Consider the following 23,855-nt stretch of genomic DNA (forward strand, 5'->3'; position numbering starts at 1 on the left):
ACCACTGTCCTCTGTCGCTAGGTGGCCTCGCTGGACGCGGTGGTCAGCACGCTGCAGTCCTGGGACCTGAGCCTCACAGATGCCATGCTCTAGAACATGGAGGCCCAGCGGCAGCGCCGGGGCCAGGAGACCAAGCAGCACAGGGAGGCGGAGGCCAAGTGGTGCTGAAGAGGGGGGTGGGGGTGGGGGTGGGCGTGGGGGGAGGCGGCCAGGAGCTCCTCTGACCCGCCTCCCCCCACCCCAGCATGAACCTCAAAGTGCAACAGCTGCCCAAGGAGCAGCAAGTGTCACCAACACGTGTGCAGCCAGCCCCCCGGAAGGAGCCGGTGGGAGGAGGGAGAGCTGGGTGCTGAGAGGCGCCCCGCGAGCCCCCAGCCTGGTCCGGAGGGCTTCAGCCGGCCCCGCCCCCACCCCCCCCCCCACCCCCCAACCAGCAGCAGGCCTACCGCGAGCTCAACCCGAGGATCGAGGATCGAGGATCGAGGATCGACGAGCACAACAAGGGTTAACGGAGGGGCGCGGGCATGGCTGAGCTCACTCGGCAGGTTGGCTACTCCCCCTGGCAGGTTGGCTACTCCCCCTCGGCCCAGACTCCCAAACCCGGGGTGTCACCTTCCAGCAGCCGCGTGGCGGGGGCGGGGCGGCCCCCCTCCCAGCCCCTTCCTTAGGGGTCCCGGCTGCGCCCGGCAGGCGGGGGTGGGGGTCCGGCCTTGCCCTGAGCGGAGCGTAGGGCCCCTCCTCCAGGCCGTCAAGGACGCGGAGGCCCAAGTGGACAGGCTCCGGTAGGAGGCCCAAAAGGCGGAGGAGACGCTGGCCCTGGCCAGGCTGGAGTGCGGGGGGCGGGCCCAGGAGGGTGGGCGGGGCTCGGGCTGGGGGCCAGAGGGGCCCGGGGAGGGGGATCGGGCGCCGAGCCCTCCGGTTGGCCCCCCACTTACATCCCCACAGGGGAGGAGGAGGCGCCCGGGCTGAAGTGTCAGGTCACCGAGCTCCACGACGTGCTGTTGAAGGACGTGGGTGATCGCATCCGCGCTGACGGCAGTTCATTGGTCCCGGCCGGCGAGGGGCGAAGAGTGAGCCGAGGCTTCGGGCCGACGGCGGTGACCTGGCGGCCACCCCCAGGTGGCCTCTTGTCATCGACCCTTCGGGCCAGGCGGCCACCTTCCTGCGCTACCAGGACACCAACTGTGTGAACGCTGTGAACCCAGACCACCTGAGGCCGGAGAGGATCAGGCTGGCGCTGCTGGGGGCGCTCGGGTGAGGCTGGCGGAAGGCGGGGCGCCCCGGCCCTCCCCGCCCCCGCCCTCCCCGCAGGTTCGGGAAGCCGCGGGTGTCCGACCTGCGTGAAGTGGACCTGTTCCTGGCGGCGCAGCGGCAGCTGGAGGCGGTGCAGCCGGGCCTGGCGCAGGAGCTGCTGGGCCTCGGGCTGCTGGAGCGGGAGAGGAACCTGTCGCTGCTGCGGCCGACCGACGGGCCCGAGTACAGCCCCAGCCAGTGCCAGGAGGCGCGCCTGGGGCACTTCCGCCTCTTCTTCGGCACCAAGGTTCGGTGGCCGCTGCGCCCCAGGGCGCCGGGTCCGCGAACGTGCACGCGTCCGCATCAGGGCTCTGGGCGTGCGCCATGCAGGGGAGGGGGCCGGCCGGGAGCCCCAGCTGGGGGACCCCGGCCGGCGGGCCCAATCAGTTCCTCCCGCTGTGAGGCAGTGCACGGTCGGGGCGACGTGGGAGTTCATGGTCGCCGCACCGGCCCCACATTTGGAGGAGCAGAAGGGGTGGGCGTTGGTTGTGCCGGCGGGTGGACAGACAGACAGACTAGAGGTAAAACGTAGTCAATTTTATTCTCCTTAAACCACAAAATAGAGTCTTTGGTTGTACAAACATCACTAGTTACAGTCTCGCCAGGTGGTCCCGGCTGGGGAGGGGGCAGTTAGCGGCCAGAACTCCTGAGGGGACCTCTTTAAAATGCTAATGGCCGGGTTAAAAGACTCGAGGCAAGGGTGGTGTTGGAGCTGGCAGGGCCCCCACCCCAAGTCGGGGGAGGTACCCTGACCCTCTAGGAGGGCACCGGGCCCAGGCCCCGGCGCCCCGGCCGGACGGCGCGGCGGCTGCTGCACAGGGCCACCTCCTCGGGGCCCACGGCGCCTGGAGAAGGCCTGCCCAGAAGCACCATGGCCACCTCGCCATCCTCCTCTGGCAGACCTGGCCGACGGGGGCAGGGAGTGAGCTGATGGGCCCCGGGCACCCTGGGAGCACCCGGGGCCGCGCCTGCCGACTCACCAGGGCTCGGAGACGGTTCCAAGGACCTCAGCTCCTCAGCAAAATCTGGGGACTGTCATGGGGAGAAGGGCTGCTCAGGGCTCCGCCCCAGACCTGCCTGAAACCACCCACCTGAGGCTGGGTGGCTCCCTGCTGAGCCCTGGCTGGATGGGAGGTGGGCCACAGAGAGACAGGGAGGGTACCAGAGGAGGGGACAGGGCTGGGTGACAGGCACAGCAGAAAGGTGGCAGGAGCTGGTTGGGCTGTCTTGCAGAAGGGCCAGGAGGGCCCGGTACCTGCATGTCAAAGACAGGTCTGGAAGAGGGGAGGGCTGCAAACACCCTGTAGTCAAACTTCCTCCCAGACAAGGCCTTGAAAGGACAGCGTGCGGAGAGAGGTACAGAGCGTAAGAAGAAAGAGGGGTGGGGGAGTCTGGATCCCTGCCCCCCACCAGGGGAGGAGTGCAGGGAAGGGTGACAGCCGTTGGTTCCTCACCAAGCGTCCCGGGGAGGTGCCGGTCTGGAGGCCGAGGTCTGGAGGGACAAGAAGTGGACGTCGGGAGAGGTCCGCGCCGCAGGCTGAGCCCCCCGCCTCCCCACGACGCACAGACCTTCCAAGGGGGTGGGTGACGGGGTGGGCGCGGGCGAGGGGGCCTCGGCCAGGCGCTCCAGAGGCCCCCGCTTGCTTCGGCCCTCCTGAGACTTGCTGAGGACCATCTGTGCGCGGAGGGCGTCCTGTTCCAGAGACTTCATCCTGCGGGCAGGGGAGCGGAGGGCGGGCTGGGCAGGGTCGGCGGGCGGGGGAGGGGAGGGGAGGGGCGGGAGCAGCGCGCGGGGCGGGGCCTCACCTGGCCGCCCTCCACAGCGCGCGCTTCTCGGCCTCCAGGGCGCGGCGCTCCGCCGGGGACAGGGTCCGCTCAGGCGCCGGCAGCTCCGGGCTCTGCACGCGCAGCCGCTCCTGGTGGCGCCGCTCGGCCTTGGCCGTCCGCACTGGAGCGCCGCCTCCCTGCGGCGGGGGGGACGCGGGGCCAAGCCTGGGCCGGGCGACAGGAGAGCCGGGTGGAGGGGCGCCGCGCGGGCGGAGAGCGGGGAGGGGGAGACGCTGGGGGGCGGCCCCTCCCCCCGCTCACCCTGCGGCGGGGCCCCGGCCGACCCAGGGCAGCTCCTCCTCGGGCTCCTCGTCCTCGGGGGCCTCGCCTTCCGGGCGCCCCGCGTCCGCCACGTCCCCCGCCGCCTCGCGCAGCATCTGCGTCCTCTTCTGTTGCAGCTTTCGGGCTGGCGGGGGGGTAGGGGAGGGGCGGGTCAGGCCGCGAGCCGGTGCTCCCCTCCCCGACCACCCCCAACCCAGTCGGCTGCTCACCTTCCTCCTCCTGCATCTTCCGCAGGTCGTCGGCACCCACCAGCGACACGCGCTTAGGGGGGCCCCCGGTCTGGGGCACCCGCACCTCCAGCTCGAAGTATTTCTGCCGCTCGCGGAAGGACAGCTGCTCCGGGGAGGCCGTGGGCCCAGGCGTGGGGGGCTGGGGAGAGCGCGCCCTGAGAGCCGGTCCCTCGGGTCTCGCACCCCGGCAGGAACACGCAGCAGGGGACCGGTGGGCCGCCCACCACCTACCTGGGCAGGGGCCTCCAGGGGCGGGTGCAGGCCGGGCACGGCAGCAAAGGTCCTATACGCCTGCTTCACGTTGGCGGGCAGCTCATCAGGGGAGGGCGGGGAGGGGGGCTGGCGGACGGGGCACAGTGAGCGTGTGGTGGCAGCTGTCCCGGCTGCAGCCACCACCCGTCCCACCACCAGCTGTCCTTGCTGACTGCCTCCCCTCCCGCCCGCCCCCACGGGTCAGGGCACTCACGGATTGGGGATCACCTCTGCCCCTGAGGGCCGGGGAGCCCCTTGGCCAGGCCTGAGCCACTGGCTGGATCACCCCAGGCTTTGTCTGCAAAGGGCAGGTGCAGGGGCCAGGAGGAGGAATCGGTTCAGGTGAGGGGATGTGAGGATGGGGGGGAGGGCGGGGAAAAAAGAGAGATGGAGCCAAGGTGGGCGGCTGGGTGGGTGTCCAGGGTGTGAGGCCAACACTCACCCATCTGCCGTGTCGGGAAAGGGCAGAGGCTGGGAGCTGGGCTCCAAGCTGGCACTTCCAGTGCCCACCCCGACCCTGCCACCAGGCGAGAGGGGGGGTGCCCACGGCCTGGCCCTCCCCATACAGCAGAACCGGGGAGCCTCTGCAAGCAGGTGGGGGTGGGGGCAGGGCCAAGCTGGCCCCCAGGGGCTCCCAGACGGGAGAACGGATGGGGGTGAGGCCACCCTGACCACCCACAGCCCATCTGCCCAGGGAAGCCACAGGAGCTCCCCAGCCCCACGCCACCCAGCTCTGCCAGGAAGAGGCCCACAGGTTGTGTCCTCAAGAGTGACGGATGGCAGCTGGGGGGAGGTGCTGTCCCCTGGCAACCCCCTTCCCAGAGGAGGGGGCTCTGCAGGCAGCACCCCTCTGGAGTCCTCCACCCCCCCACCCCCGTGTGCACTCACCTGCTGGTGGCCAGGGGAACAGGGGGCCTCAGTCATCTTCCCGCCGCTTGCCCCAGACGGTACCTGGAGGAGCCGAGTGGTGGGTGGGATGAGGGCTGGGCAGGGCTGGGGCCCCACAAGGAGGACCTGGGGGGTGGGGTGCTTGCTTTGGTAGCAGAGGCTGGTTCTCAGCTCCCTGACCTGACCAGCCCAGGGAACATCCCGAGATAGGCGGGCTTTCCCCACAGCGGAGCCACCCACCCTCCCCGTGAGCCTCAGAGATCCATGAGCCAGGGAGGCCCCGACTCCTGCCAGCCACCCCTGTAGCTGTGCCCCTTTTTGGTCAGAGGACACTGGGCTCCCACCCATCCTGGGGACTTCCTGCTCTTGCCTGTTTGTGGCCAAGGGAGGGAGGGTCTTCACAAAGCCCCTGAGCAGGCTCCCTCAGCCCCCAGGCCCCACCCGGCCTCTCACCCAGCGCAGCCTCCCCACTGCAACTCCTGGAGCCTCCTCCCGACCACTCACGGTCGGTCCTGCGGGGTCTCCCAGCAGCAGCTGGTGGGGCACACCCTCCGGGAGGGGTTATTTCTAGCTTTTGGGAGAGGAATGAGAACCACACGCCTCCCGTCCGGCGTCCCCACCCCCAGCTGGGAGCGCTGGGCCTCCTCGCCAACCATGGTCTCCGGGGCTCCCGCAGCTGCTCCAGCCCGTCCTCCCCACCGTGGCTGGGGCCCGATCCCACCCTGACCACTCCGGTGGCCTCAAGCTGCCCCTGCCTCTGGCCCTGCCCCAAGCCCTCTGGGCCCACACAGCCCCTCTGCCCAGCCTGCCGGGTGAGTCTGAGGGCAAGAGAAGGGCTGGGGCGGAGGCCAAGGGCCTTCTCGGAAGCCGGCCCTGCCACGCCGCACCTCACGTGCCGGGCTCTAAGGAGGGGGCAGGAGCATCCGCTTCACGGCTTGGTTCACGGATTCGGGAGGACGAGACACGCGTCAGGCTGGGAGGTGGCGCTCCAGCTTGGGCGCCCTGGCCAGTCCCCTCCTCCAGCCCCTGTGCCACGCGAGGGCCCTCCACAGGCCTCAGCCCGCCCCCTGGGGGCAGCCGCCTGAAAGCCCTGCCCTGCGAGGGTCTCAGGCGGAGGGAAGGAGGTTAAGACGGGGGCAGGACTGACGGACAGGTAAGCAGACAGAGGCCAGGACAGGGGTGTGACAATCAGGGACTGACCCTCTGCACACTGCCGGCGCTGGGTGTGGCGGCCAGGGCACGGCAGTCCAGCTTCAGGCTCTCCAGGCTCCAACCCTGGGGAGCAGAGTGGACACAGGGCTACCAGGGGCTGTGCCTGCCACCGAGTGTGGGACGCGCAGCTGCGAGGGGGGCGGGGTGGGCAGCCAGAGCTCGGAGCCACGGGCCCGCGTGCGGAGAAGCCCGCCGTGCAGGGCAGGGACAACCCGGACACTCACCACGGCCTCCGGCCCCCTCTGTGGGGTCTGTCCAGGCAGCTCCTTCTCCTGTGAGCAGAGACAGTGGTCAGCACTGATGGCCTTAGGCTCCCGAGCCCTGGGGCTGCTGGCTGCAGGCGGTTCTGACCTTGCCGGGGCCCTCGGGGCTCAGCTCCCGGTCGATGGAGGAGATGCTTTCCAGGCTGTTCCGGCGGCCAATGCCCGCTGCAAAGGGGTTGGCGATGACGCCTGGGGACACCTGCGGGAGGAGCGGGCTGAGTGACCACACGTACCTGAGGTGGCCTCTGGGGGCGGGCTCTGTGAGCAGCGCCGCCGCCCACTCAGGACAACCATGCCATCATCCTGTCTGTGACTCGGGGCACCCACAGGTCACGTCTGTCCACTGCGTGCACCAGAGGATGTTCTGATGCGGGGCAGGATTCCCAGGCAGTGACGCTGGGCCATGGGGCGGAAAAGGCTGGCCACGTAACAATCAGCCCGGGGAGCAAAGAACCGACAACAAGATGGCAGGGGTGGGGGCGTGGAGCAGCAACGTGGCTGACGGCACAGAGAGGGACTGAGGCGGAAGTCCAGGCGGCAAGGAGGCCAACACTGGTTCTCACACCAGAAAAGTCTGTTCGAACGTGGAAGAGCTGATCCGTGGTGTTGACTGAAATGAGTGATAAAGGCATGATGTGAACACACGCTTTTCCAGAATTAACAGAGATAATCGCGGATGCAAACGTGCCTACGTTCACAGGTGTGATTCCAGCCACTGAGAGGTCCTGAGACCATGACACCCCGACAGCCGTGAGCATGCCCAGGGCCCAAATTTTGGCTTCTAAGTATCACTTTCCACTAAAGGAGCCAGTGCTCCTGGGTGGGAAAGTATGAAATGACCCCAGACATCTTGTGCCAGAAAGTAAGCTGCTTAAAGGAAGGCGGGTCATGCTAACAGGGCCAGGGCCAGCCAGAAGCCCCTCTCATCAGCCAAGTCTGGGGTGGCTTGAGCAGCAAAATCAACAGCAGTAGCGACAAACTATCACCCGTGAAGTAAAATGGAAACTGGCAAATCTATGCTAAGGAAGAAGGGAAAACTCCTCGTCAGGGCAGGAAGCCGCCCAATACATGTGGAAGGAACAACGGGGACGGCGCACGAGCTACCACCAGGGACTGAGGCATGGACAGCAGCGGGGCTGATGCTTGGGGGGAGCCCAGTGAAGAGCAGGATAGTTACACAGTCTCACAGCACCTCCCCACAAAGCACTCGTTAATTTCAAGGGGAAAGAGTCACTTTGCGGTGCAGCAACCCGGAGACGCCCCCGTGGAGGGTCACTGACGGGACACCACCACCCACGCGTCCTGGGGGGAGGCCCTTGAAGACAGTGTCACCTCTGTGACAACCCTGCCAAAAAGGCATCCACTGAAGCCCGTCCTGAGGAAACACTGGACAGACCCACAGCGAGGGCTGTTCCACACAGTGATGGCCTGTGCTCGTCCGAAGTTCAAGGCCAGAGTCAGGGAGACGTGAGCAGGCGTGGCAACCAGACACCCGCATGCCCCCGACCGTGGCCTTCGGCGTTGCCCCAAGACCGCTGGTGGGACGCACATGGGGCCTCTGAGTGAGTGTTCTTGACGCTTTCCTACAACTTTAAAATTATTTTATATACTTGCTTATATCTTTCAGAAAGAAAGAGTGGCAGGAGACAGCAACACTAAGGCAGATGATGGCCTGTGGGGCGGAGACGGGACTGATTCCTCAAGGTGCGTGTCCGTAGTTTTGGCTTTGGGGCCACGTAAGACTTATAATAAGAAACATCTTTTAAAGTCATCTCTAAAAACGGAAAACAAGTAAGCCTAACTGTATGTCAAGTTGGCAGTAGAACAATTCAGAGAATTATTTCAAGTGACTTAAACACACAGTATTTTGACTGTGCCTCCTCGGTGGATAAACCCTAAGGACGTGAAGAAATTTAAGAGGCTATTAATGGGGACTTCCCTGGCGGTCCAGTGGTTGGGACTCCATGCTCCTAATGCAGGGGGCCCAGGTTCCACCCCTGGTCAGGGAACTAGATAACGCATGCTGCAACTAAGAGCCTGCGTTCCACAACGAAGATCCCACATGCTGCAACTGAGACCCGGTGTAGCCAAATAAATTAAAAAAAAAAAAAAAAAAGATGCTATTAAATGGTTTCATTATTAGTAATAATATTGATATTGCTTTTTGAAATTATAATTATGGTAATGTTATTTAATTTACTGAAACAGTTTTTAGGATGAGAAAAAGAAATACAAATATAAAATCAAAAAAGCCAAAACGCTGTAACCTTAAATATGAATTGAAAGTAACAGTACAAATTCATGATTTTTCTCCTTCCAAAAATATCCACTTCCCAGGATTCGTGTGCTGCAGAGGCCCAGAAGCAACGACAGCTCAGAGCCACAAGCACCCGGCCAGTGACAGCTCTGAACCCCACGCCCAGGGCTGGGGCAGGAAATGCATGGACACCTGGTCACACCAGAGAGCGGGACGCTAACGAACGACAGGTGTCACACTCAAAGGACACGGGAGCCACACTGCCCAACGAGGACGGCACACCGAGAATACACAGACCCTAAAAACAAAGACAGAAAAACACCTCTGTAGCCATCTTTGGGGTTTTCCAAGGCACCAGCTTGTTATTTAAAAAATCAACAAATGAAAGGAAAGAATCAAAGTATTTATCACACCTCTCCTGTATAAAATCTTATTTTAGGATTAAAAAAATAGCTGATAAAGAAAATTTCTTCCTTACAGAAAGGTCAGTAGAATAACTAAAAGCAACAGACGTAGAAAGAGTAACTGAAGCCTCCTTCCTTAGAGCGGTAATCAAGGAAATACTGACAAAGAAAGGCAGTCTTGATCAAAATCCTAAAGCTGGTTACTTGAAAAGTCCGTTCAAATACACAAGACTTTGGTGAGTATGATGAAAAGGAAGAGAGGCAACAGAAATCAGATCAAAAAGGTGACAGAACCACAGAAGAGAAGAGGCGGCAGAGAGAGAATATTCCCAACCTCGCACCACCATGCTGAGAACTCCAGCAAGGAGGCATCTCGGAAAGTGCACAGCGGCCCCCAAGGCCCTCCAGCCGCAGACCGGCCACCAGGGCTGTCCGACTGTACAGGAGCCCCCAGGGGCCGCGGCCCAAGAGCAAGACAGGCAGGTACTAACGACAGTCCGCCCCACCACCGTGCAGAGCGCCGGGGAGGAGGGACAGGGCGCGGGTTGACACGAAGGTGGGTTTGCAGAATCCAATCAAAGTTCGGGGAAATGGCTGCAAACTCTGATTCCTATAGGGGTCGAATGGGTCAATGCAGATAAGTCAGGTGGGCCGAGGTTAAGAGAAATGGGGGTGGGGGGACGAATGGTGTTACCCCTTTTCCTTTCAAGCACCAAGCCAGCCAGAGGAAACCTGTGCGCTGAGCCTCAACCCCAGTTGGCACAGGGCTGTAAAAACCATCAATGAAGGGACTTCAGAAAACTCAACACCCACTTCAGAGAATAATTCCTACAGATTATAAATGGAAACAGCCCTCCATATTAAAAAAAAATGTTATATAAACTACAGCCTGGAAGTCGGCACAAGGGAAGGCCACTGGCCACCACCAACACCGGGTCCCGGGGGGACGGAGGGGCCTGACCTCCCAGGAAAAGGGGACCCGCAGCCACCAATCGGGCCGCACGCAGGGCTTCCGCTAGGGGATGAAAGAAAGTCACTGACGAGAATAAGGAAACGAGCAACCTATGAATGTGCTTGGGGAAAACTTACACAGTCAGAGATCAAAGCTAATCCCTGAGTCCCAACCAACTTTTGTTAGGGAACTTGGCAGGTCCATTTAGGAAACACATGAAAACAGACTAAAACTTTTCAAAAGAAGAAAAAAAGGTGGGTGACTTCACCGGTTAGGTCTTGAAACACAGTCTAAAGTGGCTATACTGAGGACAGCAGCATTGGCCCAAGAGCGCGTCCGGCTCCCCAGGGCCACATCCTGGGCCACAGGAATGTGGATCTGACCCACAAGGAAGTCAGATTTCCCCATATCAGTGGGAGAATGACAGGCGTTCTAGTGCACACCATTGGGACAAAAGATCCATTTGCTTGAAAAGCAATTCCAGGTGGATTACAGAGCCGTATGTTTTCTAAAAAAGTGCTTTGACAATCTTGCAACAGAGAAGATTTTCCTAAGCAAAAACCAAACCCAGAGATCATAAAGAAGTTTGGAAGACTTAATTCATAGACATCTCCATTTCTGTAACCCCAGAGAGGCCGTTCCTAAACAGCAAAAGACAAAACCACTCATGCCCTATGTAATAAAAGACTGAAACTTACAACACAAAGGAGCAACTGCAAGTTACACGAGTTACATGAATTAGTGACTAAAGACAAACTCCCAAAAGGAAAAGGACGAGGAAACGAGATGGCACTGCCTGCCAGATCCCACGGAAACCGAAGCTGGTGCTGCCTGAGGCTGTGAGGGGGTGGGAGACAGGGCAAGCCTGTGGCCTCTGGCCCAGCACCCACTCTTCCAGGACTCTTTCCTGCAGAAACTCCCCCCGAAGCATAAAGATGGGCTCCTGGGCGCTCTGGCTGGTAACACAGCACAGATACGGCAACACTGGAGAGAAGGCCAGATGCAGGAAGTCAAAGAACCACCGGCAGGACACAGTGAAGGCCCCCTGTAAAGTCTGGAACACACCAGCCCCTACCCTTTACCATGAAGCTGTATTTATTCTCTTTCTTTGTACAAAAAGCTTTAAAATAAGTAAATGTATGGACTAAAACACTTAAATACACATTTTAATTAAGTAAATGGAAGGCAAAGCCTTCTCTGGAAACCTGAGAGAGACTGCTCCCCAGAAACGACAGGGTTCCAGTGACTACACAGAGATGTGGGCACGGAAGCCAGCAGAGGGTAGCCCCAGAACCCCGGGAGTGGGGCCTCCAGCCCAGCATCCAGCCCTGGAGCAAAGAACACGAATGCAGAGTCCTTCCCCGTTCAAGAGACAACACACGGAATGAGGGTGATCCCTCCCCGGCAGCGCAGGGAAAGTGGGGCAGTAAGTCACCATCCCAAAGATCCACTGCAGGCGAAACCAAGGTGACTGCCCCATCCCAGAGGTTGTGCCAGCAAGGGCACCCTCAGGGTGGAGCTGGCAGCCACTGCAGGTGACGAGCCTTCGGAGGCCCGGGCAGGCATCAGCTTATGCCGGGGGCCCGGGGACAGCGGTGAAGAAAACAAAACGGCAAAGAGCAGGACAGCGGGACCCTCCCGAGCAGAGAGGACGCTGAGGCTCGGAAGCCAGGCCTGTCCAGGACACAGACCGGGCCAGGCACCAGGCCTCCAGAGCCCAGACACTCTCCAGGGGGCTAGGAGGGAGGACAGCTGGGTTCCGCCACAGGCCCACCTGGGATGGGGGGATCCTGGGCGCTGAGCTCCCTGCTGAGGCGCTGCCAGGAAGAGCAGGACGGCGCCTGGGCCAGCAGGATGGGGTCCTGTGCGAGTCTGCAGGGAGGCCGTGTGCCCGGCTCTGCGCCATCCTGCCCTGGCCCAGCGGCCACGCGGTACAGGTACAGGCTCACCTGGAGGCAGGTGACTCAGCCTTTTCTTTCAAGACACGACCAGGCCGTATGTGCACATGCTTCGTCCAACCTGGGCCAGAGCCTCCACAGGCCGTGAGCGGTGGCCAAGACCAGGGCCCGGCACCGCCCTGGTCACCCCTGGGGCTGACTCACGACGGCCGAGCGCGTCCCAGGCTTGGAGGCGGAAAGGGTCAGCTCTCCCGGCCCGCACAGGGTCAGGTCACCGGGACCCGTCCAGGGAAGGACCCAATCCCCGTGGCAGAGCACCGGCCGGGCGGGGGCACTGACCTCGGGGGCGCTGGTGTCGAAGCCGTCACAGACAAGCACAGTCAGGGTGTCGCCCACGCTGCGTAGCAGCTGCACGGCTTCGCCGTGCGTCAGGCCCAGCAAGCTCTGCTGGTTCACCTCCAGCAGCCGCAGCCCCACCCGCAGGCGGCCATCTCGCCCGGCTGCTCCTGTGGGGCTCACCTGTGGGGAGACCCGGCCCCAGAGCTCAGGACCAGCCCATGCCGGAGCCCCCTTCTGCCCCGAGGAATGCAGTGGAGCGGGGCCGACGAGGCGGGGCGCTCACCTTGGAGATGAAGATGCCCTCGTCCGTGGGGTCACAGGGGTTCCCTGCGTGGCCTTTGGCGCCCCCACGGATGCTGATGCCCAGCTTCTCTCCAGGGGCCTTCTGGATACAGAGCTCCCGCATGCCCGGGGGCGGCGGGTCCCTCCGCACGAGCAGGACCAGCTCCAGGCAGGGCCGGAGCAGGGCGCTGACCGCTTCCTGGTGGGTGGCGTCCCGCACATCCTGCCCATTCACTCCCAGGATGCGGTCCCCAACCCGCAGGCCACTGCGTGCAGCCAGGCCCCGGGGGAGCACCTGTTGGGGGAGGGTGGTGCACAGTGGGCTGGGGCTCTGGCCGCCCTGTGCTTGGGCTGGGCCCTCTGTGCACAAAGATGCCTGCAGGGTCTGCTCTACCTTAGAGATGAACACGCCGGGCTCCTGGACACCAAATGGGTGGCTGGAGTGATCGGAGCCCCCGACAATGCTGAGCCCCAAGGGGCCCCCAGCTCTCGGCAGACAGATCTCCTGGGGACATGGAGGGGTGGGAGGGGTGGCTGGAACAGGCCTGGCAAAGTACCAAAGGGGCGCTTTCCAAGCCCAGAGAGTGTGTGGGATCAGGGCGCTCCACTGCAGGGAGGCCGTTTTGCGGTGCACAAGAGACCACAAGAGGAGGAGACCCGCTACTGAACGATGCCCCGGTGTCCTGGAGCCGCAGAGGGCGTAAGTACTTGCTTTCCCACCGGTGCAGCTAGCACCCCATACCTAAAGCCGTGTGGACGTAGAGGAGGGGGCTGGGGGGTGGTTAGGGTTGGGGACTGGGGTCTCACCTCCACTGGGTACGGCCCCTCCAGGGCAGCGGCCAGCAAACTGGGGGCCAGCCTTAGCGGCCCGGGCTCCCCAGGGGTGGCAGTGGCCACGGTGGTGGTGGTAGCAGCAGGGGGTGGGGGGGAGTGTGGCGGAGGACCGGGGGCAAGTGGCCCCCCGGCCTCCCGTTCCAGCAGCAGGGCGATGGTGGGAGAGGCAGCGGTCAGCAGGGAGACAGCGTGGTCGTGCCTGGCCTCCGTCATGTCCACCCCATTGATCTGCAAGAGTGTGGCCAGTCAGGGGGCCCCATGGGGTGAGTGATGCAGCTGGGTACTGGGAGGGCCCCACTGCCCCCACTCACGGAGAGGACGCGATCGCCGACCTGCAGGGTGCCCGCCCGGTGGGCGGCGCCCCCCTCAGCAATGCGGGAGATGAAGATACCCTGCAGGAGAGAGGGAAGGAGAGCTCTTTACTGCAGGCTGGCCTGGCCCTGCCCCCCAGCACCCCTCCCTGGCCCCGCCCACCCGCCTCACCGGGTCTCCAGCCCGGTAGGGTGTGGAGCCTTTCCCCCCAGCGATGCTGAAGCCCAACCCCTTCTCGCTGCGCACGAGGCAGGCCACGTGGCGCTGGCGGAGGGGCCCGGGGGGCTCGGGCTGGAGCAGGGGCAGGCGCAGGCCGCCTCCCCACCGCTCCCGGGGGCTGTAGTCGTCCTCAGGCCGCAGAGGCGTGACGGTGACCGCGTTCTCGGGCTCCACCATACGCTCCCGCCACAGGCGCATGTGCACAGTGGTGCCCGCCCCACGCAGCGCCTCCACGGCCTGCTGGTGCTCGGCGTCCTGCAAGGCCACGCCGTTCACCTGCAGGCCACAGCGCTCGTCAGGGCAGGCCCCTCTACAGGTGGGCAGGCAGAGCAGGGGACAGGCCACAGGGAAAGTGGTGGGCCGTCACTGCCCCTGCTTGTGGGCACTGGCTATCTACGAGCCCACCACCTGTGCAAGCCCAGGGCCAGGACGCCAGCAGGCCGAGAAGAGCAGGCGGAGGCCCCTCCTGCTGGTCCACACCTGGCCTCCCAGATCTGGACACCCCTGCCACGTTCTCATCTGAGCAATCCCACAGCCAAGCGTGCCTGTGGTTTCTGGGCTTCTGGCCCCTTGCCTCCACCCTGACCCTGACTCAGGCTCTCCCAGACGTCGGGGTACAGCAGTTCCTCCATAAAATTCGGGTATAGGACCAGCCCCGCCTGGCCCTGCAGCCTTCTGTCCACTGGCCCCCCCTGCCCCGTGGGCCGGGCACACTGCCCCCAGACCCTGCCCTGTCGTGACAGCTGTGAGCACCGGCACGTGGCCTCCCATGATGAGCTCACCTGCCAGGGCTGGGTGGCCAGGTGCACAGGCAAGGGCTCCAGGGCAGGAACCAACCCGCCACCCAAACGTGTTAGAAGTCTGAGCCCCTCCTAGACCAGCCCTCAGGAGCGGATCCCTCCTTGAGATCTCTGCTCCTGGCATGGCCAGAGCCCCACCCCACCAGGCCTCCCGCCCAGACGGGGGTCTCTGCCTCAGGGGCTGGCATCTGGGCCCCCTGAAGCTCTGGCTAATGAGCTGCACGCCTCACCAGAGGTCCTGTGCTTGGGGCTCTCAGGAGAAGAGCTGGCTGCAGGAGAGGCAGCCGAGCACCCGACAGCCAGGATGTGAGGCCCCGAGAGCCCAGTACTTCACTCAGACAGGGGCCGGGGGCTGCCAACTCACCTCGAGGAGCTTGTCACCTACTCGGACCCCAGCCTGAGCCGCAGGGCCCTCCTCAGATACCCGGGAGATGAATATGCCCTGGAGGATAGATAGGAACTGAGCCCGAGAGCGTAGGCAGAGGCCACGGAGGGGCCTCCACCCTGCCCTTCTGGGGGAGGGGCCCTTGGCAGCTCTGTGAGGCCCAGAGGCCCCCCAGTCTGGGCTGCAGAGACGCCCAAGGGTGCGGGAAAAGCAGAAGTGGGCCTGGGGTGGTCAGAGGGGCTGGGCGCGGGCCGTCACAAGGTCCCGGGTGTCAGGGAGCGAGAAGGTGCCGGTCAAAAGCTTCCAGAGAATTTTGACTCCATGCCTAGCACAGCGGCAACTAGCGAAGGAAGGCGAGGCTAAAGAAGACTGCGGGCAGGCGGGGCAGCCCCGACCTCCAGATCCCCGTTCGTTCTCTGGGGGACGGGGACACCACAGTCTTCAGGGCCACCAAGCGGCGCAAGCAGGACAGAGTGGGCAGGGCAGCAGCGGCTCCTCACCTCGTCGTCGCCCTTGTAGGGGGTGGAGCCCTTGCCGCCCGCGATGCTGATGCCCAGGCCCCCCGTCTGCCGCACAATGGTGAGCGTCAGCTGGAAGCAGAACAGACACACGGTGTCCAAAGAGGGCCGAGGGAGCGGGGCTGCCGGTGGACTCAGCGGGAGGCGGGGAGGGCCCAGTCCCCTCCGGCCACCGACCACCTCTCCCAGGGCTGGCTCGGGCCACAGAGGAGCTGGATGGGGCGGGCGATGCCGGGGCTTGAGGGAGCACAACCCGGAGAGAGCCCTCGCCTGAGGGTGACGAGGCTGCCTAACGGTGCCAGGGCCGGGGTGCCGCAGGCAGGGAGGTGGGAGACGCCCAGCACCCCCCCGAGATTGGCCACCCTCACCTGGAGGCCAGCGCCCTGTCCCCCCCCATCTGTGCCAGAGGGCCGTCAGGCGCCCCAGGCCCCGGCTCTGAGGTGGCAGGAGGAGGCCTGCGCAGGAGCGGGGGAAGGAGACGCAGAGCCCGCAGCCCGGGAAGCGAGGCCAGCGGCAGCCTGGGGTACAGAGCACAGAGCGGCAAGCGAGTACAGACCTCTTCTTCCTCAATGCGAGCGGGCTCTATCAGCAGGTTATTGGCCTGGTCAAACGACACCCCCTGTCAGGACAGGACCAGCAAGGGCATGCAGGTCAGCCACGCCCAGCCCCGCCACCACCTCGCCCGGCCCCACCTCAGCAGGAAAGAGAGAAAAGACCACACCAAGCTCCCACAGCCTGAGTGCCGGGCCCTTCCTGCCTGTGCCTGTGCCTGGCGCTGCCCCAGGCGCGGGGTCCCCTCCAGTCTGGAGGCCTGGCTGCTTCTGCCAACCTGCCAAACGGGGTCACAGGAGGGCACCACCGCGGACTGAGCCTAGGCCTGGCTGTCCCGGTTTTGACTGTCCAAGGCCCTCTCAGCTGTCACGGCATCATGCCGCCGTGCTCAGGGCAGAATCACTGACGACGCAGACACAGGGGCGCTGTGGCAGAGGGGCAGCCCACGGAGGAGACTGGACCCCAGGAGCCCCGTGAGAGCCACCTGAGGACCAGGACAAGGAGGCGGGTGAGGGCCCCACGGCTGGCCTGAAGGCCAACCCTCAGGAGAGCCAGGGAAGGCAGAGGAGCCCGGGCAGAGAAAGAGTGGCCGCCAGAGCCCTGGGATGGGGCTGCGAGGCCAGCAGGGAGCTCTGGGTGGAGTCAGCAGCCAGCCTGAGGAGGAGGGCGGGCAGGTGGGGACAGGCACCTCCCTCACCAGCTGGTTTCAAGACACGGGCCTCAAGTGTCACCTGAGATCCAGCCAGCGCGGACCGAGGGGCCTGGCCGGCCCGGCTTGGGCTGGCGCGTGGGGTTAGACCCACCTTGACAGAGGGTGCAGAGGCCACGGCCTCCTCCCTCTCCTCCTCCTCCTCGTCCGCCTCCTCAGCTCCTGCTGCTGCTTCCTCCTCCTCCTCGTCTTCCTCCTCCTCCTCCTCCTCGGCTCGAGGAGCCCAGGGCACGTGGGGGCCATTGTGCCAGCCCCCAGACCCTACTGGGCCCTCACTATCTGGCTGTGCCCCCTGCAGCAGGGCCACCACGGCCTCCGGCTGGGGCAGCTTGGAGATCTTGAAGTGCTTCTTGTAGTGGGGCGTGTCCTTGCGGATGAGCCTCTGTCTCTCACCCGGCAGGGGCCAGGGGCCCTCCAGCTGCCCCTCCTCGCTCTCGCCATCCTCCCTGGGCAGGAGCAGCGTGTCCTCCGCGAAGCGCACTGTGGGCTGTGAGAGGCCGAGCGAGAGGACGTCGGTCTGGCCCACCCCCACTCGGGCCCAGGGAAGGTGGCAGCAGACAGGGGCTCTGAGAGGCTCCCCGCCGCTCGGATCAGAGAAGGATGGGGATCGGGGTGCCAGGAGGCTCTGCCCACCCCGTGCACTGTGCTCTCAGCAGCCTGATGCTGGGGTTCCCGTCAGGGCCACGATAAAGGTCCCTGGGGGGTCTGGGAACAACCCAAAAGGGGGATGTGAGGCGGTGACGGATGTGGGAGGGCAGGGCCCATGCCAAACTTGGCCATGGGGTGGAGGCCCTCATCCCCAGGCCCTCACCCCTGCCTGGGGCAGCATGGCTCCTGCTGGGCTCCACATAGGAAAGAGCACACCTGCAGGACCCACCTGCACCTTGACTGGTCCTGACAGCAACCTACTTGGGAAGGAGGAGGGGCAGGGGGAGGCAGGCCCACCCCGGCAGGCCCACCCCTGGGCAAGCAGTCTCCAAGGCCAGTCTCACCTCCTCATAGATCTCCTCTACGACCTCCTCCTGGGTGGTTGGCGTGGATTCCTGCTGGCTCGGCCCCTCCACCTCGGCCAGCGGGCCCTCGGGCTCACCCTGGGAGGCTGTGCTGGCAGACAGGTGCGAGTCCGCACTCAGGCCAGACTCGGTGCTCAGCCTCTTCTCCTGTGGCGGGGTCAGGTGGTGGGTCAGGCCGCCTACCGGGGGACCCCACAGTGCAGGCTACCCACCCCGGGGCTCCCTGCTGCCTGACCACAGCACCTCGTGGGCTCCCCCTCCCAGCTGCCCCTACCCTGCAGGGAGTGGAATCTGTGCTCAGCCCTCTGGGGTGCCCACTGTCCCACCCCCAGGGAAGCCACGCTCCACCAAACAGCTATGGGCACACAAAGCCACTGTTCTGTGTTGCGGACCCTCGAAGGTCTTGCGAGTACCCACGGTGATGCCAGCACGGGAAAGGGCAGGCACCCCCACGTGAGCGCACCTCTGCAGACGAGCTGCGGCAGCTTCCCAGGGGGGAGGGCTCTGCGTCACAGACACAGGCCCTGCCACTTGTCCCCCAGGCACCAGCTGCTCTGCTGTACCCCAGGGGCCCTGAAGCTTCCCCTGACTCTGCTGCCAAAACTCCTGAATGAGTGGAGTTAGGCCTGCCTGGTTCCGGCCCCAGCCCCCTTCACAAAAGCTGACAACGTAGGCGCCCAAGAAAGACGCCACAGGGAATGGGCCCACTACTCGGTCCCCCCTGCCAAGGACCCAGCTGCCTCTGGTTCCTCTCTTGGAGCTGCCCGCACGTCCACGCCACACGACCCCCCGTGTCTGCCTGGCAGCCCTCAGTGGAGGCGGCCTGCTCTGCGGGAGGGTGTGGGCGCTTGGCCCTGAGCTGCCCCACTGCAACCTGGGGCCTCTCCTGGCCGGTTCCCCATGCCCACACCGGGCCCCGGAACCCTGCACCCAGCCTGGGGCTCCCGAGCAGGAGAGCCCGTAAGGCAGGCATCCCTCCCGCGCCCCGCGGGTCCCCCCAGGCACCTCCTCCGAGGGCGGGGGTGAGGGTGAGCGCTGTGCGGAGTCGGGCCTGCAGGAGGCGGCTTCGCTTCGACGCTCCACACCCCTCTTCATCACCTTGAGCTCGCTGGGGTGAGGCGTAGCCCGACGCTGCAGGCCCTGCAGTGGGCACAGGGGTGAGGGGCGGGGCGGGGCCGGGGTCAGGCGGGGGTGGGGAGGAGGGAGCCCCCCGGGGACCCCACCCCCCCCATACCCGTTTCTCGGCAGCGGCTTCCTCTGCGTCCTCGTCGCCCGCGGGGGCCTCCAGGAACTGGATGACGCTGACGCGGCTGAGCGGGGCGTCACCCCAGCTCTCCGAAGGGCTGCTCCGCGGCCCGGGGTCCTCTGCGGAAGCGCGCATCAAGGGAAAGCCCAGCCCCGCCCAAGGCCACGCCCCATCCCGCCCCCCAGCAACCTACCGAGGCTGGGCAGGGGCTGCTGGGGCAGCAGGTAGCAGGTGAGCACCTTCTCGCCGGTCTGGGCATCGTCCTCAGTCTGGAACCGAAGCATGGGCTGCGCCTGGTTCTCCGCCAGCCACAGGGCCTTCAGGTTGAGGTGCGTGAGTGCGAACGGCAGGCTCTGCAGACTGGGGTCCGGGGGCGCGGTTAGCTCCGGGTGGGGGAGGTGGGGGGGCACAGCGGGCACGGTCAGCTCAGTGGGAGCCAGGCCGGGCGGGCATGGGGGCTACTCACCGGTTCCCGGCCACATCCAGCACATGCAGCTCGACCGTGTGGGCGAGCTCCGGCGGCAGGACAGCCAGGCGGTTGTCCCTCAAAGAGAGGACGCTGAGTGCCACGCAGCCCCCAATCTCAGGCGGTAGCGCCTCCAGGCGGTTCCGGTCCACATTGAGGTTGGTCAGCTTGCTCAGCTTCCCCAAGGAGCGGGGCAGGGCCTGGCCGGGAGGAGGGAGGGTCAGAGATAGCAGAAGCCCCCGGGGAGCGTGAGAAGGAAGATGAGTGCTCTCGGGGGGCGGTCTCTGCTCCTGCTCCGGGGCCCCGACCCCTCCAGCCGCTGGTCTCCCGCCACTCTGCACGCCTCCAGACGTCCCCCCTTCTGCATCCCATGCTAACTCTGAAACCAGCCACCAGCAGGGCTGGGCCCCACCGTCAGCAGATTCTCCGTGAGGATCAGCTCTGACAAGTTCTCACAGTCCCCAATGGCCTCCGTCACCTCGCAGAGGCGATTCTGGTCTACCTTCAAGATGGACAGCTGCTTCAGCTGACCTGGCATTAGGAAAACATGGTGACGGGACTCAGTGAGGCAGGGAGGCCAGTCACCCACACGACTGAAACAGCCTGCCCCTCACCCTGCTTCCTGTGCCTCGAGAACACTGAGAGCTCACCCCCCCAACCCTTGCCATCCTGCTGCCAACCTGACCACGCCCACCAGCTCCCACGCACCCGCTGCCCCCGACCTGCCATCGTGCCCTCACGAGCTCACCATCCCCACTTGCCACCACAAACTGCCTCGGCTCCTCAGGAACAGCACCAGCCGTCCCACTCCGGCCTCAGGCCAGTCTCCCTCTCCTCACGGCTGTGTCCCAAGACCCAGCAAAATCAGGGTCCTTACCCCAGGACCCCTCTCTAGACCTGGGTTCGCCACCAGCCACACCCCTCCCAGCACTAACCAATGCCGTCAGGAAGGCACTGCAGCAAGTTCTGGGAGAGCAGCAGGTCGGTGAGCAGCACCAGCCCCCCGAGTTCCGCAGGCAGCTCCTCCAGCCGGTTCTCTGACACATCCAGGCACACCAGGCGCCGTAGATTCCCGAGTTCCTGGAGGGAGGTGCAGAGAGTCAGGGGACGGACAAGCGTGAAGCGGGAGCAGCCACACCCTCACTCACCGGGGGCAGGGCTGACAGCTGGTTCCGGTCCAGCCACAGCTCACGCAGGTTGGGCAGGGCCCCCAGGGTGTCAGGCTGCAAGAAGAGACAGGGACAGAGTGACGGCCAAGGCTCACTTACCCTGCCTGGCCCCGCCCCACCCACGACAGCCCCGCCCTCTCCACACCAGCACTTCCAGATCGTTGCCTCCCAGATCCAGCTGTTCCAGCTTGACCAGGAAAGACAAGGACCTGCAGAGGAAACAGAGCAAGTTCTGTCGTGGCCACACGGCCCGTGGTCCCTGGGGCCAAGAGGCCTAGGCCGGCCGCTGGCAGGGCCAAGCCCACTCACGCAGGCAAGGACTTGAGCAGATTCTCCCGGAGCTCCAAGGTCACCAGATTGGCGAGACTGAAAAAGATCAGGGCGGGGCGTGAGAAAGGCAGGACGGTGGGGAGAGGTGCAGGAACAGGGCTCTACTGAGCCCCCCCACCCCCCAAGAATGCACTCACTTGCCCACGTCCCCAGGCAGCGCCTGCAAGGACACATCATTCAGGGCCAGATGAGCCAGGCTGCGCAGCTGAGTGAAACCTTCGGGGAGCCTAAGTGGAGCAAGGGGTCCTCAGATGCCCAGGCAAAGGCTGCAGGACCTCCCAAGCCCCACTACCACCCCTGCCATGGGCACCACCCACCTGGACAAAGGATTCCCACTGAAATCTGCAATCTCCAGGGCTTTGCAGAACTTGATGCTCTCGGGGATCTCAGGGATGTCTGTGAGGAGAAAGGGGTCACCATGGAGAGATGCCCACAGCCTCCAGGAGCTCAAAGCCCTTCCTGCCACCCTCAGATTCCACCCCAGACCCGCCCCAGGCTCCACACCATTCCGAGACACGTCCAGCTCTACCAGTTGCATGAAGTTGGCCACCTCAGGGGGCAACCGCTGGATCTCGTTGTCACTCAGGCCCAGCTTGCGCAGGTTCAGCAGCCGAAAAAAGGGCTGTGGGCAGGGGGTAAGGTCAGGGGTGATGGGCCCTGTAGCAGAAGGCCCCTCCCTGCTCCAGGCCACACAGGAACCCCGGGTCCTGTCCCATCACCCTGGTCTGCAGTGAGAAATGCAAGGAGACAAAAACAGATACACACACATCTTCCCGCACTTCTGACTTGTGTCACCTCAGGGTCATTCTCCCCCCCCCCCCCCCCCCCCCCCCGCATACAACGCTGCCACGTGACTTACCTTACGCGTTCAAGTCTTATCTGGAAAGTCACTTCTTCTTTCTGACCTGATGAGTCCCTGTTCCCTGTTCTCTGTGTTCCCTCAAGGCTCCACCCACCACCTGAATCACCTCTGCCACCCACCCAACAAGTGGGCCCCCCAAGGTCTGTGGTGGTTTCTGCTACTGCACCCCAGCAACCACCCCAGCCCGAGCCCGTGACAAGAATTTGGCAACGACCAAAACAAAGTATGATGAAAATAGGAGAGGGCCACAGATACGGGCCGCATGCGTGCAGGGGCTGCAGGCAACGTGTGGTGGGACCTGGAGATGACCGTGAGGAGCCCTGGTCCAAGCCCAGAGTGGAGCCACACCCTTTGTGGCACACAGCCCCCAAGCATTAGGCCACTTTGCACCCCATCTCCAAAACGGAAATCCTTTTGTGGCCTGCTTCCTTTAACCTCCTCTCCCAAGTGCCCTTAAGAGGAGAAAAATAAGTTGTCCAGAAGAAACAAGGCAGCGGGAAGTAGACGCACTACAGACCTGCCAGGAACAAGCACCTCAAGACGGCTGCCCCCGACCCCACCCCAGCACCCAGGAGGAAGAGAAGAGCAGTCCGCACAGAAGGCTGGCCTCCCCACCCCCAGAGCAGTCCAGCAAGTTCCTATCCGTCAGTCACGCCGGGTTCACCTTCCACCCTGATGCACTCCAACCCCATCCACCTTCCCCCGCGGCTTTCAACCTGCAGCTCCTCCTCTAGGCTGTGACCATCCCCGCCCCCAGGCAGGCACCTGATGACCGCTGCCACCTGGTGCCAGCGCCGGCGGTGGGTGAGGAGGGTGGGGCTGGCCGGGGTGGGGCTCTGGCCAGTAAGAACCATCAGGGCCGACTGGAGACTGCGGTGTCCCGCCCGGGCCAGCGCCTGCTGAGGGCTCAGAGGAGCGGGCTGTCGCAGCCAGGCCGACCCCGCCGACCCGGTGCGAGGGCTGGGCCGGCGGCAGGTCCAGCGGCCACTCACCTTGGGCAGCTCACGCAGCTGGTTGGCGTCGAGGAGCAGTTCCTCCAGGCTGCGGCTGTAGCGGTAGATCTCCTCGGGCACGGCCTGCAGCGAGCAGTGCCGTTTGTCTACCGACTCCACGTGCCGGTTGCAGCGCCACAGCGGGATGCACTTGAGCATGGTGCGGGCGGGCGCGGGCTCAGACGGCGGGCGGCGGGCGGGGGGCGGGGCTCGGCCCGCATGAGCGCCGGGCCGGCCCGGGCGGGGGAGGAGCCGGGGGCGGCCCGGGGCGGCGGCGGCGGCGGCGGCGGCGGCGGCGGCGGCGGCGCTGGGCCCGGCCCGCGCTCGGAACGCTCGGACCGCGGCGGCCTGGGCGGGGGACGCGGCCCGGCCGACGCTCAGACTCTCAGGAGGCGGCGGCGGCCCCGCATCCCGCCCGGCCCACTTGACCCGGCCCGTCCGCTTGCCCGCCGCTGTGCCGCAGCCGGAACCGCCGCCACTACCCGCCGGACTGCCCCGCCGACAACCGCCGGCAGCCGCGCAGCCCGCCGGGAAGTCGAGGCCCGCCCTCGCCGCCCCTCGTCGCCCCGAACTGCAACCCCCACAAGGCCTCGCGGCGCCGGTGCCTTCGAAGACCCGTAGCGGCACCACGCACGGTCTGTCGGGAAGCTCGGTTCCCTCCCCCTGGCGCAAGGCATGGTGGGAGCTGAAGTCCGTTCAAAGCCTGAGCTCCCGCACGCCAGCGCCCCAACCGTTCCCGGGACCGAGGCTTCCTGCCGCCCCTCCCGCCCGCCAGGCCCCCTCCCCGGGCTTGGCTTCAAGACCCCACGATCCTGCCCGCCGCCCCTCTCACAGGGACGTGGGCTCCCGGAGGGTAGGGCGCCGAGCCAAGGCGGCGCTCATTTGCCTGACAGACTAAACGTGTCCCGGGACTTCAGGGGCTCTGGGCCAGCCTTCTCGCAGCACTGCCTGCGCAGGTGACAGTGAAGCCCCACAGAGCAGGAAAGCCACCCCCACGTTCCTCCGCGGCCCCATGCGGGCACCAAGTAACCAAGCAGCCCCTGCTGACCCCCGGCGAATGCCCTCCTCC

At 64.8% G+C, this 23,855-nt stretch overlaps 2 protein-coding genes across 10 annotated transcripts in view; one reads left to right on the forward strand and one right to left on the reverse strand.

Moving 5' to 3' along the window:
* The window catches only part of IQANK1 (IQ motif and ankyrin repeat containing 1), a 16,047-nt gene extending 14,203 nt beyond the window's left edge, over positions 1 to 1,844 (forward strand). Inside the window, 8 exon segments of the mRNA XM_061171743.1 lie at positions 22 to 176; positions 245 to 326; positions 435 to 504; positions 620 to 853; positions 946 to 1,036; positions 1,117 to 1,254; positions 1,312 to 1,545; positions 1,601 to 1,844. Of these exon segments, the coding sequence (XP_061027726.1) occupies positions 22 to 176; positions 245 to 326; positions 435 to 504; positions 620 to 853; positions 946 to 1,036; positions 1,117 to 1,254; positions 1,312 to 1,545; positions 1,601 to 1,844 (1,248 nt within the window).
* On the reverse strand, positions 1,816 to 22,983 carry SCRIB (scribble planar cell polarity protein). 9 transcript variants are annotated; one of them, XM_061171448.1, is made up of 37 exons: positions 22,787 to 22,983; positions 21,437 to 21,554; positions 21,250 to 21,328; positions 21,070 to 21,159; positions 20,912 to 20,968; positions 20,748 to 20,811; positions 20,582 to 20,656; positions 20,369 to 20,513; positions 19,846 to 19,964; positions 19,434 to 19,633; positions 19,161 to 19,327; positions 18,956 to 19,086; positions 18,727 to 18,861; positions 17,701 to 17,868; positions 16,803 to 17,195; positions 16,004 to 16,066; positions 15,430 to 15,519; positions 14,909 to 14,986; positions 13,697 to 14,020; positions 13,525 to 13,605; positions 13,187 to 13,441; positions 12,774 to 12,884; positions 12,381 to 12,674; positions 12,098 to 12,277; positions 6,336 to 6,446; positions 6,209 to 6,256; positions 5,973 to 6,047; positions 4,773 to 4,835; positions 3,864 to 3,971; positions 3,612 to 3,771; positions 3,382 to 3,526; positions 3,100 to 3,285; positions 2,863 to 3,005; positions 2,748 to 2,785; positions 2,549 to 2,623; positions 2,274 to 2,325; positions 1,816 to 2,195 (listed from the first exon to the last, which is right to left on the reverse strand). In XM_061171448.1, exons 1-37 carry the CDS (start codon positions 22,943 to 22,945, stop codon positions 2,050 to 2,052), a joined length of 4,926 nt encoding a protein of 1,641 aa, XP_061027431.1. In that variant the 5' UTR covers positions 22,946 to 22,983; the 3' UTR covers positions 1,816 to 2,049. The 9 variants fall into 9 exon arrangements, 8 of the variants coding, with proteins under 8 accessions (XP_061027431.1, XP_061027428.1, XP_061027425.1 ...); XM_061171445.1 differs by lacking the exon at positions 2,549 to 2,623 and adding an exon at positions 4,099 to 4,182; XM_061171442.1 differs by lacking the exon at positions 2,549 to 2,623 and adding an exon at positions 4,099 to 4,182 and having other exon boundaries at positions 1,816 to 2,325; positions 13,546 to 13,605.
* Between the last annotated feature and the right edge of the window lie 872 nt (positions 22,984 to 23,855).

This window comes from Eubalaena glacialis, chromosome 17 (assembly GCF_028564815.1).
Source record: "Eubalaena glacialis isolate mEubGla1 chromosome 17, mEubGla1.1.hap2.+ XY, whole genome shotgun sequence".
Taxonomy (NCBI): Eukaryota; Metazoa; Chordata; class Mammalia; order Artiodactyla; family Balaenidae; genus Eubalaena; species Eubalaena glacialis.

Bases quoted from the DNA above. Each gene is read 5' to 3' on its own strand.
- SCRIB (XM_061171441.1), bottom strand. From the start codon at position 22,945: ATGCTCAAGTGCATCCCGCTGTGGCGCTGCAACCGGCACGTGGAGTCG. The intron at 21,555-22,786 runs GTGAGTGGCCGC...CCCTGCCCACAG, and splicing joins AGCTGCGTGAGCTGCCCAAG to CCCTTTTTTCGGCTGCTGAA. The intron at 12,885-13,186 runs GTGAGACCCCAG...CCATGTCCCCAG, and splicing joins AGGGGCCGTACCCAGTGGAG to GAGATCTGTCTGCCGAGAGC.